Source organism: Crotalus tigris, unplaced genomic scaffold (assembly GCF_016545835.1).
Source record: "Crotalus tigris isolate CLP2741 ecotype Arizona unplaced genomic scaffold, ASM1654583v1 scf7180000017550.10884619, whole genome shotgun sequence".
NCBI lineage: Eukaryota > Metazoa > Chordata > Lepidosauria > Squamata > Viperidae > Crotalus > Crotalus tigris.
This window is the reverse complement of record NW_024096468.1, coordinates 4,009,601-4,027,903: the sequence shown is the minus strand read 5'-3', so window position 1 is coordinate 4,027,903 and position 18,303 is coordinate 4,009,601. Positions and strand designations below refer to the sequence as shown.

Below are 18,303 nucleotides of genomic sequence, written 5' to 3'. Positions count from 1 at the left end.
AGTAGGGAGTTAGATCAGATGACCTTCATGGTCACTCCAACTCTATGATTCTTTGATTAATTTGCGTTCATAGATGGCCATTTAAAAATTGTTACATTTTCAGTACAAAAAAAAGCATCTTAAGGCCATGAAGACTTGGTTATGCACCCAGATTGGGGACCCAGGTATGTTAAGGACCCAATTGCTTACCTATATTAACATCCATGGTTAGAGTTCTACTTGGTTCCATATATATTTGATTTGAATTGTTTGAATTTATTTTGATATTCTATGACGTACACCTCCCAGAGTCACTTGTTGTGATAGTTTGAAATCTGTGATTAAAGACCTTGATGCTAGTTCTGTCCTGAAGCTAAAATGTGGTATCCATAAACTTCAACGAATGTCTTTTCATATAGCTAACTTTGCTCTGACAAACCTGAGATAAATTGCTGCCTCTACTAATCAGAGACACAGTCGTGCTATTCTCTTCTGCTGGATTTTTATTTAGGGAACCTAAGATCATTATTATTAAGTTACCCTTTAATACTCTTTCTTGTGAATACATGAGGGGAAAAAAATCAATGCTGGAATATAATACGCTTTATATAATTGTTTGCTCTTTCATAGAACTGTTTTCCTTTATGAGGGAGTGTCAGTGCTATTTCTCTGGCTCTTGATTCCTTAAATCAGTGGTTCTCAACCTGTGGGTCGGGACCCCATTTGGGGTCGAATGACCATTTCACGGGGGTCGCCAAACGACGCTGTCCGCCATTTTTTCCCCTTTTCCCTAGCTGTCCTACTCCCTCTTATTGTGGCCACATCCACTTGGGGGTCACCACAACATGGGGAACTGTATTATGGGGTCACGGCATTAGAAAGTTTGAGAACCACTGCCTTAAATCATTCTGATTCTATAATAAAGTACAAGTCCTTGTAATTTATAATGCCTTATGTGATTCCCAATATTCATAATACTCAACAGCAACTATTTTTCTTTTTTGATTACTTTGTTGTCTCTTCCTCGTTTTCAACTCTAGTGGATATCTTTTCTTCTCTCTCCTCCCCTGTGTTCTTCTCACTGGTATTTATGAATAACATTTTGGCTATGAAATGAGATGGCAAAGTCTGCTACTTAGGGTGTGGACAAAAGGAATGGAAGGCAAGATAGATGTTGTTAAAATGAAGACTTGGCAGACAGAGAGGGAATCCAGCTGGGCTAGTTTTGGAAAAAAATCTTCTCCTTTGGGCCATATCATATATCACACCACTGACGTGGAGTAAAAATGAGAGCATCTGACCTCACCCTTCTTTGCTCCATTTACTTCCCTTGCCTGCTGCTGCAATTCTCTGACCTGCTTATTCAGTAGAGATTTATTTGGCCTGCAACCAAGCAGTTAATTTTACTTTTCCACAGTTACTTACAAATCCATTGCATTCTTCATGAATTATGTATTGTTTTTATCAAAGCTGCTACTAGTGATGCGTTGAGCACGCAATAAAAAAAAGAATGCATTTGTGTGGGCCTCATATCTTTATTCAGAATTGGATCTGGTTGCAACTTTCTAACCTACGAGAAACCTGATCGCATCTTCCATCTTTTACCTTCCTCAACTCAGAGGAAATACCTTATTAATCTATATAACAACAAAAAGGCTCAGATTCCACAAGAATGTTAAGGTTTTGGCAGACCAAGGCAACCCTAAAACACTGGCACTTAACTTCAATTTGATTTTCTAAGCAGTTGCAAAGATGAAGTGAGCAAAGAACTAACTAAAGTGTCACTGACAGAAAACAAAGGGCAAATATGAAAGAGTAAGGATGTGAGTTCAAATTCGAACCTACTCTATTGCAATTATTTTCCACCCTGATTGCAATTGCAAAATGCATTACACTTTTTAGAGTAATGTAAATTCTATTAGGGAAGAATGATCCAGAAGATCTACTGAATGTAAATTAAGACGGGCCAGTGTTTCATTGAAAAAAATCACTTGTATTTACTCCGAACTAGATGTATAGAAACAAATGAAGTAGCAGCTGTAGTGTTTTGCAATGATATTTGGGAGGCTTATGACCTTGTGCATCTTGAAGAAGTGAGTAGAACTCTCCATCATACTAACCCCACTAGGTATGGACTTACTAATTGGCCCCTCTTGGTTGGTTAGAATAGCCAAGGAGAGGACAATATAGCTAAGTTAAATCCTAGCTAATGCCTCCTGGCAAGAGGGTGATGTTCAAGTAGTCTTGAAAGAATAATCATATGGTAGTCCTATATCCTTCACTACCCTTTGAGAAAAAGATTGTCAAGAAAGTGTTGGAACAACTGTTAGAAAGGATTGTCTGGACTCATGGCAGTTAGAATTCAGGGCATGGGATATGGGGTAGCACAGGAAAGATTATCTTCATTCACTGTTTCAAAACTGTTGACCACAGTATCCTTCTGGAGCATTTCTGAGGGTTGGAAGTGAGGGGGCATCATAATGTGATGGTTCTTTTTCCAGAGTGGGCAATAAGAGTGGGACACGTTGAGCCCTCAAATGCTCCAGGATGAGGTTTACTAGAGAAGTGCACTAGTCTTTGTCATACTGTTTTAATATTTACATAAAGTCATTGGAAGGTAACCTGTCAATTTGGGATGAAGTATCATCAATATGCTTTATTTTTTTGTATTCTGCTTAAGGTGCAGAGATTCAGTTGATTGTGGCAAGTTAAACATGTGTTTTATGTGGGTGAGAGAGAAAGACGGAGGGAGAGATTGAGAGAGAAAGAAAGAAAAAGAAAAAGAAAGAAAGAAAGAAAGAAAGAAAGAAAGAAAGAAAGAAAGAAAGAAAGATAAGACAATATCAAGTTATATAGTGCCACCTTGCATTGAATGGGAAATGTAATAGATGGCTTGGGCCAATGCTTGGAGAGTCCAGTGCTGGAAAATGGGGGGAAAACTAAATCCCAATCCAAGCAAGACAAGGGAGCTATTAATTGAGAAAGCTACTGACTCTAGAACAATATAATAAAAGGGCAAACTCATAATCTAGAGGTCCTCTTGGAATCATAGCTCTTGTTAGAGGAGCTGTTGAAGGCAGAGGCCAGGACAGTCTTTGACCAACTTCATCTGATATTCCAGTTGCAGCCTTTCTGAGAACAGGACAAACTGAGAATTTTCACTCATATCCTTGTTACTTTTTGCTTAGATTGCTATATTTTGCTCTACATGGGGATATGTTTGAGGACTACTCAGAAGCTTCATTTGGTGCAAAATGAAGCTACGTGTGTGCTTACTGGTCGATCTCAACCTTGCCTTGCCACTTAACATTTACTATAGGAGCTGGATTAGTTACCAGGTTATTTCCAAGTGTGTTTTCCATCTGTGGCTTAGATCCTTGGCATTTTGGAGATCACCAGTCCCAGGTAAATTCAGTTTATCCAATCCAGATAAATAATACTGAAGTTACCAACCCAACAGAAAGTACAGTGGGATAAGACACAGAAGTGAGCATTCTCAGTGGGGACATTTTCATTATCTGGAAGAGTCTATCCACAGGGTAATGGGGGCTGCTATTCTCCTGGCCATCTGGAGACATATCAGGATAATTTTTCTGGAAGATCTTTGAGATTGAATACCTTGAGCCAATGCTGGAATGTGAGAATTGTTTAATGTGTTGTTGTATATTGTTAGAATGCAGTTATTGAAGTGATGTGTTATGTAAATGCATGAATATTCAAATTTCATATTTATAGCTGGTTGTAATTCTTTCTTCAACATTCTAAACTAGCATTAACTAATTATTAAACTGTACGAGAAAAGGGGAAGATTGAAGTTTAAATTTACTTTTGACTTTCTAGTGAAATTACAAAGACTCAAAATAAGGATTCTAATCCAAAGGTTAATCGTTCTGTTAGCCATTAGTTTTTCAAAATAACTTGACCATTCTGGGGCCTTCTTAATAAATAGGACCATATATTTAAACCCTAAATTGTTTATTTAGTCCACTTGCCTGTCTAACAGACTATTTTATATTTCAACTATTTATGTATAAGAAATCATGAAGACGATATGGCTCTCTAGCAGATTTTTTATGCCTCGTATCTTCAGGAAGACTGGGAACAAGGAACAACTGCACATTTGTGGTCAGTTAGATTAGCATTTACTGTGAAGATAGGTCTGTTGGTGTACTCAGTGCTGAATAGTACATTCGTTTTGCATATGGTGTGATGTGTATTGCTAGATTAGTGGTTGTGCCAAATGCAGAGTGCAGATTAAACTTGGCAAATCAATACTCATCTAGTTTTGTGCTAATATGGTGAATCATCGTTTGAATGCATGGTGTCTGGTTGCACAGTCATTTGATTCAGTGTTTGCAGTTTCCCTAGCAACATTAGTGTGGTCAGGCTAAAAGGATAGGCGGTTTGGCTTTAAGCCTTTCTTTGATTCTTCTTCCTGGTTTATTCTTTGGTGTTCCTAGTCATCAAGCAGCTCCCAGAAACTGGAAACTGGGGTAGCTTGGCTTTACATTAATCCTATAAAGTTAATCCAACTCAATCACTTTTGCCCCTGCCTTGCTTGTTTTGAAGCAAGTTTACTTTTAAAAGCACAAAATATGAGAGAAGGACAAGTATAAAAGCGCTAAAGTAATGGTCTGATTTAAAATGGATTAAGTGGAAATACATACTGCTACATCTTGACTCTTGTTACTAGAAAGGGGCTATGTACTTGTTAACTATTTTTACCAGAGACAATCTATAAGATGGGTTAGATCCAGAAATGCAGCGCATAATGTAACTCAGGTCAGTATACTGACCTGTACATTATACTTTCTGAAATGAATAATTAATGAACAAACTTGCATATTTTGGTAAGGAAGAGACCGGGGAAATGGAAAAACAGTAACATATTGCTTCAATTACAAGAGACCTTTTTCAGAAGTTATTTGTAATTCTGTAGATGTTCATACTACATAGATATAGGGATAAATTAAGCAAGGTGAATAATTTAAGCTTCTAATTTTTCCCATTTTCTGTGAGTTGTGTTACAATTTCTGTGCTATCTAAATTGACATTCAGATTGGTAATATTCTAATACAACTAGAGAAAGCTAAGATGCTTTCAGGCTAGCTTCATGAAGTGATATGGGAAAAGATTGTTTGCAGTTAGATTGCCTTATAATTCAAGTGGATACATTTCTAATATCAAAAAACCATTTTTGGATACTGATCAAGTCTCTGTCCTATTCTCCTCTCTCTTTCTCTTGCAGATTGACTTTCCCAGCTCATCATTTGAAATTAAGTTTACCAGCCCACCAGCAGCAGAATTCAGTCCTAAGTACAACTTCAACAGTCTCTTTGAGGGAGACCAGCGGAAACTAAAGGAGGTTATGCAGAAGGAATCACTTTATTGGTGAGAGGATGGGTTCTGATCCTGATCCATGTCCACCTGGGCTTTGATGAAAGACAGTGTGGAATATTCATATTTTTGAGTAAACCAGATGACCTCAGAGAAGGATGGTTGAGTGGAAAACTGTCACTCCAGCATAAGTCCTGCCTCCTTACCCAGAAGCACCCATTCTCTGTTCAGAAGGAAGTAGCAAGCAAGTGCTATCCACCTTCCTATGCAAGAAGTGGCTTCAACTGCCCTTTGTTTTTGCCAATAAAAAACACAGGTGCCAAGTAATTTTTAATAAAATGTGTTATAGTAGTTAGAAAAGGTGCTGCCAAATCCCTTCAAAAAATTTTGCTAACATAAGCTAACATGAGGCCAAACTCTTAAGCTCCTCATTTTACCTCAGAAACCCTTCTCCCCAAAAATAGATCTTGAAACATAGCTCAGAAGATGCCCTCAGGCAACTAAAATTGCACATTTCTCCTTAAGACAATGTGTCCATCTTGCTGTTAACATGTTTCCCTCTTCTGTCTAGAATTACTAAACAAGGCTAGTTAGATATTTAGGTGATTTGTGTTTCTCTTCACAGCTAGCCTCAGATATTATGGGAACAGTGGGGCACAGTTTTGTATATTTCAACCTGCAGAACTCCATACATTTTGATCTACAATTATCACCGTCTTCAGCAAGCACAGCCAACAAGGATGTTTATCTGCAAACCAGCATTCAGAAGCATTCAGAGTTGAATGGGTTCCATTCTTTCACTAAGAATGCTTCCTTTCCACAAAATATCTGTTCAAGAAATCATTTCTTCCACCTGCCAACTTTGGTTTTAGTGAACTAATCAGCCCTTCTTAGTTTTATAGCAGCTTTTCCCCTATAGGTAGGAAGATCAGGTGACATGAACTGCCCACGGCTTGTTTACCCAAAAGCTTGTTGTGCATTCAGTTGGATCAGGCAGCAAGGAAGTTAATCCCATTTATTTTTTTCAGGGTGCATACTTTGGGAAAGAAACACCCATTAACAGGAAATCCAGACTTGGGCCATCAGTTGTCCCCCTTCATTCATGGAAGGAGGAAGATTATGATATATATATATATATATGTTGAGGCAATGATTTACAGAGTAACATAAGGTAAAAAGAGAAGTTTCCTATCCTGAGAAACATCTACGCTAAAAGCCCACAGTAAGAGTTCAAAAGGATAAAAGTGCAACAGAATTAAATTAAAAACTACCTATGAACCTATGCCAGTGATGGTGAACCTTTTGGCCTTGATGTGTCAAAAATTAAGACAATGCTTACCTTGAATTTGCTCATGTATCATACACCTCATCACCAAAGATGTCTCTGTGGACATTTTCTCCTCTGGACTCTCCTCTCCAGACTCTGGAAGTCACAAGAGAGGGCCCTGCTCTTTTGAGCCTTAGAAAATCATGTGATTGGATGCCTCAGAAACTATGTAAGAGCAAGTCCCTCTCACACGTTTTTCAGACTGCCTGGAGATCTGGTGTGCCAACAAATTTCATAGGATCACCATTACTGGCCTATGTTCTGGTTTCATCAATCAGCAATGGAATTTGAAGAGAAGATTTTCAATATGGTGCCCTCCAAATGTTTTGGAATTACAATTCTTGGAATTTCCAACCTTATTTTCAGTTATTTTGAGTTTTCAGTTATTGAGCATGGTGGCTGGGAATTCTGGGAATTGGAGTCTGAACATACTTGGAATTCCCCATCTTGGACCAATTTATAATCGTAGCCTTGAGTTATAGTCTCTGCAAACATTTCTAACTTTTTTGCTTGTGGTGTACTCTGTAGGTTTGGATGCTCTAGTGTTGCCCTATATTTAAAGGACCCTTCTTCTAAAAATTCCATTATTCCTTTACATGTTATTATTTTTATTACAACACACAATATTCTTCCTCTGTGGAACTTGTCTCTTAAAATGAGGTGAACCTGTAACAAGGGAGTTTTGTAATTAAAGACAACACACCCTTCAAAGTTTAATAGCTCTATGCCTCTTCATGTTAGACAGTCTGGTGCTGCAATTACATTTTTATTACTTCCCCTACCACCACCATTATCATAAATCAGGTTGGGGAGCAAGGGGAAACAAGACTTAGAACAGTGGAAATTCAGTAGACGGAGTATTGTCTGCGCTTTAAAAACTGAGTAAATGGAGGAGGCTATTATAGAGATAAGGGGTAGATTGGAAACAGCTAGATTGTTTCTCTAAGCTGTTAACTGAAATGTCTTTTGGAAAGATTGTATTTATGCTAGGTGGTATGATCATAGCCATTAATTTTTTACTATCTCCATAAATTTTTGCCACTATACTTGCAATGTCTCTATATTTTAAGTGGAAGCGATTGTTCAGTGGTGTAATGTGGATAAACTAGTCTTTCCAGATATTGCACAGGAGGCAATCAAACATAATTTCCTGTCTGCTCTGGGTCATTGCTAGGGTGGGAGTTTCTCATGGGTGGGTAACAATTTTACTCTCCATCTTTGTTCTGGCCCCAGTGAATTAATTTCCTGGACACAACTAAAGAACACTTGTGGGAACAGAGCTAGCATTATTATATGTGGTTGCCCTTCCTATCTAGCTTTGCCAAGGCCTCTACAAGCTGCTTCCCCTCTTTTTCAAGTAACAATGCAATTGGGTTGAAATAGATGGATCTGGATCCTAACCACAGCCTATTCTAACCATGAACTCCCTCCAGAATTTCCCTGCCTTTACAGCACAGAAAGGCTGGAAAACAGTCTCCACCCCAGGAAACTGTTTCCATGAGTTTCAGTTGGAATGTGTTGAAAGAGATGGCCTTTCCCTCACTGCTGAATAGCCACTGGTCAGAGTGGCTGTTTAAGCTTCGGTCTCTTCCCCCAAAGGAGGTCACCGATTTCAATAAAATGTGCATATACTAATTGATATGCAGGGATGCAGAGATAGAAGCCATTATTTTAATTACAAAATGCATAAAATATATCAGTCCACAAGTACTGCTTTCAGTGGGATCATATAAAAAATATCTACAAGCACTGGCAGAACATGTTTTCATCTTCACTAAGTACAAACCATTGCCAGTCACCTAAAATGAGGATGAACAGATCTGATATACAATCTGCTGCAGGTTTTGAGTAATCCTGACCTTCATACAGGAAATGTAACCTATGTTACTCCATTCAAAAGCATGTTGTTGAACTGTCAGCATGAAATTGTGGAAAGCACAAGACAGAGTTGTATGCAAGACAGAGATTGTTCACTCTATGGAATGACCCCCATTACATGTAGTCCTCAACTTAGAACCACAATTGGGAGCAAAATTTCCATTATAAGTTGTTATAGTCATAAATTAAGTCAAACCTATTTTACAACAATTTTTATGGCAGTCAGCAAGTGAATCACATGGTTGTTAAGCGAATCCAGATTCCTTGAAGGGCATTTTTTTTTGCCAAAAATCTTTTAAAAAAAAAGGTTGCAAATCATCATCAAGTGACTGCAGAATACTGCAACCGGTTAGTTGCCAACTGGTAACTTTGGGATTGGGATCACACGACACTCCTGCAATTAGTGTAAGTACAGGTAGTAAGTCACTTTTTTGAAGGACGTCGCAAATTTGAACCTTTGTTAAATAAATGAGTGGTAAGTCGAGGACTCCCTGTACTGGGAAGCAGCTTCTTCTTGAACTTTGTATATAATGTGATTGACTGCAGCTTTTTTTTTCAGCAGCCCTTTGGGAAGACTGTCCTTTTAATCCCATTAGATAGGAGAGGGAGTTGCTTCATGGTCTCTCATTAGCCATCTGATCCTGTCTTTTTTCTTGGAGAGAAAATGATTTGGCTGCTAATTGAAATAGAATAGGATATTTTCACATGAATTTGCTGCTCTCTGGTGGTTACACATGGCAACATCTTTGTGATCCTGTGTGAACCAATCTCACAGTATTTTTCTGCAAATAAAAAATTGTATGATCAAATGGCATAATGGCTTTATATACAGTCTTTTGGTAGCATATAACATTAAGATCACCTACAATACATGTCACATTTTCTTAGTATGATACAGAGATTAAAAGAAATAAGCCAGTCCCTACTCACACATTCATAATCTAGTAAATGTGATGGAGAAGAGAATGGGGTAGTAACACAATACAAAAACAGTTATTGAAGTTGTAGGAGCCAACAGTCTAATCTTGAGAGGTGAGTCTGTGTGCTTTTAATCTAAAAGCAAACCAAATATTCACTTTGTCCATCAGACAATGTCTAATTGCATAGTTGTGAAAAAATTCATTATTTGCTTCTCATGTGTCTTTCTCTTATCCCAGGCTAACTGATGCAGACAAAAAGAGATTATGGGAAAAGCGTTATTACTGCCATTCTGAGCCGGGTTCGCTGCCTCTGCTGCTTGCTAGTGCCCCAAGCTGGGAGTGGGCTTGCTTGCCTGACATCTATGCCCTGTTGAAACAATGGACATACATGAATCATCAAGATGCCCTTGGACTCTTACATGCAGCGTAAGTAAGAAATGTTGAAAGTGCACAGTGAACAAATAGGGTGATCCTTGTTCACACTGCATTTTGATTAGTGAATTTTGATTAGTGAGATCTTCCACCCTTGATTTTCCATCCATCTCCTCAATGCTGGCAGTTGGATTAGTTTGTTCTATACTAGTTCCTTAATCTGAATCCTACCTTAATTCATTTATAGTAAAATGTATTGAACTGAGTGGAATAGATGATGAATAAATGTATAAGGTCTGGTTATGCATGGACTGTCTGGCTCTTGTCATTTCTGCCCGTTATAGGATCTGATGGAGTTAGCATGCTCTAGATTCCATCAATTAAACAGTGCCATCTGATAGGCACCCAGGAAGTTGCACTACAATCTGTGTAGTGTCTGCCCTCTCAAATGAACTCTCCCCCAAAAAACATAGCACCTTGACCTTATTCAAACAAGCCCTTAAAAGCTAGCTCATCACCAGGATTAGACTAAATGGCGGGCCCCTTGTGTAGATGGTTGATTTGAGAATTTTGTATTATTTTTCTGGATAGTTGATTTTTGTATTGCTTACATATTACTATTTTTAAATTACGTACTACAGTATAGGCTACAGCAGAGGAATCCCATTTTCTTGGTTGTGAGATTGTGAAAGCATGTTGTGGTTGTAATAACAGCTATGAGGGGAGGGTCTTCATGAAATAGTTGCCATTGTGGCACAGATTGCTATAGGAGATGGTATCATATTGGAGGTTCAGTGGGTTATAGATATTGTTGAAAATGATTCTCAGTTTGGGGCTTGGACAAACTCTCTTACTGATATGGCTGCAGGTTCCCAGATCAGGAAGTGAGAAGGACAGCTGTACAGTGGATTGATTCCATAACTGATGCTGAGCTATTAGATTATCTGCCCCAGTTGGTACAGGTGAGTCGATGTGCTTATTGAAAGAAGTGCCATGGCTTTAACTGGCAAATTATTGCTATCAATTTGAGAACGTGCCTACGAATGGCTTGTAACTCAATACAGGGTTATGTTTAGCAAGGAAATTGCTATGCTAGAGTCTTTTTGTTCTCCTAGGTTAGCATTTCTCTAAATGATTAGGAATGTCATAGCTTCCAAAATTTTCAGGATGATTGCGAAATCAGTTGGAATAAGCTTATTTTGACTAAATAAATCAGCTAAAAACCAGATGTTTTTATAAGTAGATCAGGGGTGTCAAACTCGATTTCATTGAAGTCCGCATCAACATTGTGGTTGCCCACGGGGGGAGCATGGCCGACTGGGTTGACATGGCCAAAGTGGTCACAGCTGACTGAGTGGGCATGGCTGGGGTGGGCATGGCCACCTCGATGTTGCTCGCGTCACGGCTCTTGTGGGAGCCGGGCAGAGTTTGGGGGAGCAGGTGGAGTAGTGGGCGGGAAGCTCATCCCGCAGAGTGAGGTGAGGCAAGGCGAGGCAGGGCAGGGTTGCTGCCACCATGGGGCGAGGCAAGGTGAGGCGGGCAGGGCAACTGCTGCTGGACACCATCGGCCCCCACTGGTCAACTTGGCCCACTCGCGGGTCTTGCCCTTGGCCGACAGGAGTGCGTTTCCCTTGTACACCAATGTACTGCCAGCAGCGGTGACCTGCTCTCCAATGCAAGCAAAAATAGGATGAAATAGGCACATCTGGCAGTCTGCATCATGTTCCTCCCCCTGACTCTGCCTGCTGCCAGTGCCGTGCCTACTGGAGGGCTGGCCCAGTGGTCGTAGCAGGCTTTGGAGCCTGCTGTGCATGCACCTGGGTGGGCAGGTCCCTTGCTGTCTCTGGGGCAGCCCAGCAGGCCAATATCCGACCCACAGGTCTTGTGTTTGACATGTCTGAAGTAGGTCATATCTTTCAGATCATACTTTTATATTCTGCATTGAATTCAGAACACATTTTGTTTGGGGCTTTTGCTTTCATAGTTAATAGTTTTCAGTTTCTTTCTTTCATGCTCTGGCACAGGATGGGCAAGTTCACAAGTAGCCCTTATTTTGCAGTGCCAGGTCATTCCTAACAAAGGTCAGCAGTGAAAAAGAAAAATTTAGCTTCACGGGTTTATTTTTACTTTTGAAGCTGGAATAAGATAGGTGGGGAGATATTATGCCTCTGCAAGATAAACTATATTGATTTCTACTCTGTCCTCCTCCAAGGCTGTGATAGATTAAAAAAACAATGTTCAGTTCTCCCCAGCTGGAAAGATCTTGAGAACATTTCCTATCCGCCCCTGTAGCCAAAATAGATTTTTAAAAATTAAAATAAAATAAAGGTTCTTTCCACTAAGAAGCTATTGTCTTCTATATGGTACATCTGGATGTATCATATTCCCACAGCTATAATACAGATTGGATTTATTCCTCCTACAGTTGTTAAAATGACAAAGGTAGTCTGTGTGTGAGTATGCATGTATAAATATTTTTTACTTTTTACTGTGCTGTAACAACTCTGGTTGTACAGTCATAAAGGTGCTATCATGTTTTAAGTGTCCCCTCTTTTTAAGTGTAAAGAGTAAAGAAGTAATAGCATTACATTAATGGATGTTTATGAGTGTCTCCTTGGGGACTTTCCAAGCAATTTATTGGGGAAAGCAATTTGTATTTTCTTGCATTGTGCATCGCTGCCATATTTTTCTGTTTCCATGCTTCTGTAGCTTACTGCAGATTTTATAGCTTGTATCTCATTTTTTTTTCCTGACAAACCAATTTGTTTTCTCTTTCTAGGCTCTCAAGTATGAATGCTACTTGGACAGTCCCTTGGTGCGGTTTCTTATGAAGCGAGCCATCTGTGATCTAAGGATCACCCACTATTTTTTCTGGTAATATTGGTGGGCATAATGAGGGTATACGGAAAGAATGAGACACATAAGAGAAAACCTGCTGCTAGGAAAAAAGGAGACTCTAATTGCATTGTTGCTAGTAGACTACAATGTTGTTCCATACTACTTTTTTTATCCCTTAACGGATATTGCCCACTAATTATTAGGCTTAGTTCTTTGGTAAGATTTTTATCTATATATATATAATACATAGGGATGTTTCATATAATTCCTGTTCTGTGGATTTCTTGATGGTCTTTGAATTTGGTTATTTACTTGCAAACATTTTATTACCCAAGTAGGTCATATCAGTATGAGTGATGATGAGGCATGTTGTGGTTTGCCCTGATAATTTGAAGAGGGGCATAGTATCTACACCTCTAAACTATGAAAAATAGCAGAGCAAATTACTGTATGTATACAGGTAACAAACAGACAACAAACCTCATGCAGACTTACAAGTTCATTAGTGACTGAAGTTACAATGGCACTGAAAAAAGTGACTTACGACTTTTTCACATGACCATTGTAGTATCTTCCTGTTCATGTGATCAAAATTCAGACACTCGGCAACTGACTCATATTTATGATGGTTGCAGTGTCCCAAGGTCATGTGACAACTTTTTGCGACCTTATGACAAACAAGTGGGGAAGCTAGATTCACTTAACTGTGTTACTAACTTAACAACAGCAGTGATTCACTTAACAACTGTCTTCATGAAAACAAAGTTGATGACCATAGCAAAGGCCAAAGGACCTTGAGTAAATTGCTTCTTCGGAATCTCTACAGAGAAGGAAAGAACAGAAGACCACCCACATGTGCTCCAAATGTTGATCCTTGCAAGGCGAACAGGACATGGTTAATAGGCAATTTCATTTGGAACCTGCCTATTAACCATTTTAAAGTTATTAGAGATCTTCAAAATGACAAGTTTAAAAAGTCACCAAATGATTTAACTTGAACTCTGAACAAAGAAAAATTAATTGCAAGCTGAAGGTTAGAAATAATTTGAAATAAATAGCAAAAAGCTAAGTAAGTTTTTGATCTAAGAAAGTTAAAAAACAGATTAAGGCTCCAGTTAAATTTGAAATACTGAGTTTTGCTATAATATTTTGGAATTAACTATAAAAAATAATTAGCTTTTCTTGGAAGCTAGAATTTAGTAGCTGTAGTATCAATAGTGTCAGTAATAATGTCTGATTATATGGGTAGATTATGTCCAAAACATATCAAGTGAAGGAATGATAGATGTGGAGCAAATTTTATCTCACAAATTTTATTTCACAAAAAAGACATGTTAAAGCCTTGAAGAAGTCTGTGCAATGAGACAAACAAGAATTGAAGAGAAATCAAATCTTAACGATAATATTTGAATAAATTAAATATAAGACTGTTAGACATAAAATGAGGAAATATAAAGTTGGTTTATTTGATCAAGGTTAAAATAAGTCATTTATTTGCCAAATTCTGGCAACCCTTTATGGACTTTTTTGCTGACATCAGGATTGGAAAGTTGATGTTTATTGATTTGCTTATACAGTAAATAAGGGGTGGAATATGGGATTTAGAGATATTGGTAAATTTATTGAAGAATTGTCTATATGTCAACTTTCAGAATGAGCGTGGCTGCAGGGTAGGGAAAAGGGCTGCAGCCACACTCATTTTCAAAGTTGACACCATACTTGAAATGGTTGGAAGTCACTTCTCTATATATTTCTTTTTTCTTCATCATATTCTTTCTTTCATTTTTTTACTTTTTCCTACTATTCTTTATGTTTAGTTTATATTAATTTCTTCTATTGTAATCAAAGTCCTTAATTAAAATTATATTCTTTTTTTTAAAAAAGAAGAGAGTGCTAAGACCTCCACAGTTCAACCCTGAGCTACATATATTCTCTTCTATAGTAATTCTTATTCACTTTGAGTTCTATCTTAATGGAATCTGACAGTTTACTAAAAAACCTTCCTTCTTCCATCCTTGGCAGCTTGAGAAGCATTTGATCAAATACCTAAGCAGTTCCAGAACACAAAATATTTAATGCTTTTAATGGCTCTTTGAATCTTCCTCATTATTCATTTTTATATTCTATTATGCAAATGTTTGGAAAACCTTTGATCTTCCATTTTCACTTTCTTTTCTTATAACAAATAAAATATGATTTTAGAGTAAGCCATTGAAAGGGAGCATGTTCACTTAGTCTGCATAAGAGAAGAGAGCTTTTGCTTAGTTATTTCTACTAATGTAGATAATTTGAAGTATGGATCCATTCCACACAAACATTGCTATTTCCAGTGACAAAGTTTCTGTATTCCTAGGCTTCTGAAAGATGGTTTGAAAGATTCTCAATTCAGCATTCGTTACCAGTACCTGCTAGCAGCTTTGTTATGTTGTTGTGGAAAGGGTCTGCGAGAGGAGTTTGACCGTCAATGCTGGCTTGTTAACACTTTGGCTAAGCTGGCTCAACAAGTCCGTGAGGCTGCTCCATCATCGCGACAGGTATATGGGTTTATGGTGATTGGAGGAAAGAGCAGAGGGGAATAAGAATGATAGACTTAATGTGCAATAGTGAAAGACTACTTATTTTAACAAATAGTGGAAATGATGATGGAAGAAAAGGAAATCATTATCTAAAGAATTATCTAACTTCCTCATAAGAAGTTAAGATATGTTTCAACTTCTTTTACAAGGCAGTATGCTATAAATGATGTAATAGTACTGGCTGATCAAGATGTATACCCTGCATAATGTTCCCTCTACTAAGATATGTCTTAATGTTCTTACCTATGTCTATAGGTATCTAGTACAGTATGCTTTGGTCTTGGTTAACTGCAACATGGAAACAGGATCCTAACTTCTTTCCACTGTCTTAACTACATACATTCTAAAAGATTGCAAGTGCTTTAGAAGCAGAAGCAGAAATTGTATGGTAGATCTAAATATTAGTTTACTAATACTTGAATACAAATTTTAATTTGCTACTATTTGGGGATCAAATGGGCCTTGTTATTCACAATGGCTTCATTTCAACTGAACAAGTGTGAATGACAAGACTATGGAAAAACACCACTTTCCACACGCACAAGAGTCGATTCACAATTTGGCACATGTGTAACTTAGTTCAAAGCTAGGAATATATGAAATTGCTCATCAAGAGTAATAAGGCCTGGTCTGTATTTTCTAGCTGTAGATACATGAAATTACAACTAATGAGTTCACAAATAATAAGGGCTACTTGTAAATTATTTTAAGATTTTTTTTTCAAAGTTGTCCATACATCTAATTATTTAGAATTTTTCATGATGTTGTGGCTTGTTTTAGCCAAGTTTGACATCGTATTACTAACAATGCTCCCTCAAGCTAATGACAAGAGCAGACACTTTATGGAGAAATGCTTTTTAGTGGTAAAAAATGACCTGTTGAAAAGGGACTGGAAAGAGACTTGTAATAAGCTGCAGTTAAATGCTTACAGTTTTTATTTTGTTTTTCCTTTAGGCCATCCTTCGTGAAGGACTAGAGGATGTCAGACAGTTCTTCAATGTCAATGGCTCCTGTCGACTGCCACTTAGCCCCAGCCTGCTGGTGAAAGGAATTGTGCCCAGAGTATGTTGTTGACTGGTTGAAATGCTTTTATTTGTATACTGTGGAAATGGGATTAGTTCTTTCTTCAATATCTTAGGAGTCACTCACTGGGACTCCATGTGTTTCATGTGCGAAAACCATCCAAGCTCCAGAGTAGCATTTCTATAACCAGTCTTTAGGTATAGTTACTTCCTTTTTGTCACACAACAGACTACATAATAATTTGCTATACAATATCTTACCTCTTTAGTATAAAAATAATTGGCTTACATCACTTAACCTACACTGCTATTTCTGGTGGCTTTGTTTTATTTAGGCAATAGTTATATCCACGAGGAATAACACAATACCTTTGATCTGATCCTAAATCTGCATTGCATAGTAATTCTTCTCCCAATGCTAGGGATCATCCATCTCCCATATTTCTATGATGCTTGATTGTAACACTAGTTATTCTGATCACCTCCCATTTTTGGTCTCCATTTGTCTTTGCTTGCAGGATTGTTCTTATTTCAATTCAAATGCTGTCCCTTTGAAGCTCTCTTTCCAGAATGTAGACCCCCTTGGGGAAAATATCCGTGTTATTTTTAAGGTAAGCATTAGGCTGAAGTAGTTTAGCTTTTAAGGAAGATGATTGTTCAATTAAAATTGGAAGGCAGGGAAAATTTTGTCTACTATAGGGTGCTTGAGGATTTGATTATGGTTGGGATGGAGACTGAATATCAGATACAATGGGAAGTTGTTCTCTAACACCAGCTACAGGTAGTACTTGACTTACGAGCAGAATTGAGCCCAGAATGGTTGCTAAATGAGAAATTTGTTAAGTGAGTTTTGTGCCATTTTATGACTTGTCTTGCCATGTTTGTTAACTGAATCATTGCAGTTGTTAAATTAGTAACACGGTTGTTAAGTGAATCTGGCTTCTCCATTGAAGATCACAAAAGATGGTCACCTGACCCTGGGACACTGGAACAGTCATAAGTATGAACCAGTTGCCAAGCATCTGAACATAAATCACATGACCATGGTGATGCTGCAACTGTCATAAGTCTGAAAAATGGCCATAAGTCACTTTTTTCAGTGCCGTTGTAACTTCGAATGGTCACTAAATGAACTTTTATAAGTTGAGGACTACCTGTACTAAGCTAGAATCCATATGGCATGGATCTTACATTCCTCCAACTGTTGACTTTGCAGTGCTGCGTTCCTGTAATGGTTGGAGTCAAAGCAGAGAGGGAGCAAGGCTAACTATACACATTGCTATATTCACAAGTGTATCTGTACAGTGTATCCGGACTTTCTCTTGTCCATGTGATGCTGTTTTCAAACTTCCCACCCACCTCCCATTTCAGAGCAACTGTTAGAGAAGTGATCATGATTCTGGGATAAGTTGGAGTAGACACATTTTTTAAAAGTGAATAGGTGATTTAGGTTACATTGCATGTTTTTAAAAGAGGAAAGATGTCTAATAACTTTCTCCTAATATCAATTATTTAGAAGCCCTGTAAATAGTCTGCCTTATATTGTGCTTTTGTTTTCACAGTGTGGAGATGATCTTCGCCAAGACATGCTAACTTTGCAAATGATTCGCATAATGAACAAGATCTGGGTGCAAGAAGGTTTGGACATGCGAATGGTCATATTCCGTTGTTTTTCTACCGGCCGTGGTCGGGGTAAGCCTAGATAAGCCAGTATGAAACATTTTCAGTTTCCTTTATCTTCCTCACCTTTATTTTCAGACTGATAGGATTCTTGGGGAACCATATGGAAAAGTGACTTCAAGATCAGAACAGAATTATTATCTCTTTGAGCAAACTGAGAATACAGAAACTGCCTTGCTAAATTAGTATGCAGGTATTAATTGCCCAGTATGTCTATTCTTCCTTTCTAAGGCATTGCTATAGTTTTTACTCAAAATCAATCTATTGCTGCCACATTATAACAATGGGTTTATGTTTCCACTCTTATTTCCTTATCTGGGTTCTATTATTCTTTTCACTGTTATATTTGTTTCAAAATGTGTTTGGAAATGCTT

At 38.0% G+C, this 18,303-nt stretch overlaps 1 protein-coding gene across 3 annotated transcripts in view; it reads left to right on the top strand.

Moving 5' to 3' along the window:
- Window positions 1-18,303, top strand: part of PIK3C2B (phosphatidylinositol-4-phosphate 3-kinase catalytic subunit type 2 beta) — a 95,350-nt gene that overhangs the window by 64,619 nt on the left and 12,428 nt on the right. For all 3 annotated transcript variants that reach the window (XM_039340898.1, XM_039340915.1, XM_039340906.1), the window contains 8 exons: window positions 5,228-5,370; window positions 9,679-9,867; window positions 10,682-10,775; window positions 12,593-12,687; window positions 15,005-15,185; window positions 16,182-16,289; window positions 16,768-16,860; window positions 17,812-17,941. In XM_039340898.1, the coding sequence (XP_039196832.1) occupies window positions 5,228-5,370; window positions 9,679-9,867; window positions 10,682-10,775; window positions 12,593-12,687; window positions 15,005-15,185; window positions 16,182-16,289; window positions 16,768-16,860; window positions 17,812-17,941 (1,033 nt within the window). The remainder of the gene's footprint in view (window positions 1-5,227; window positions 5,371-9,678; window positions 9,868-10,681; window positions 10,776-12,592; window positions 12,688-15,004; window positions 15,186-16,181; window positions 16,290-16,767; window positions 16,861-17,811; window positions 17,942-18,303) is intronic.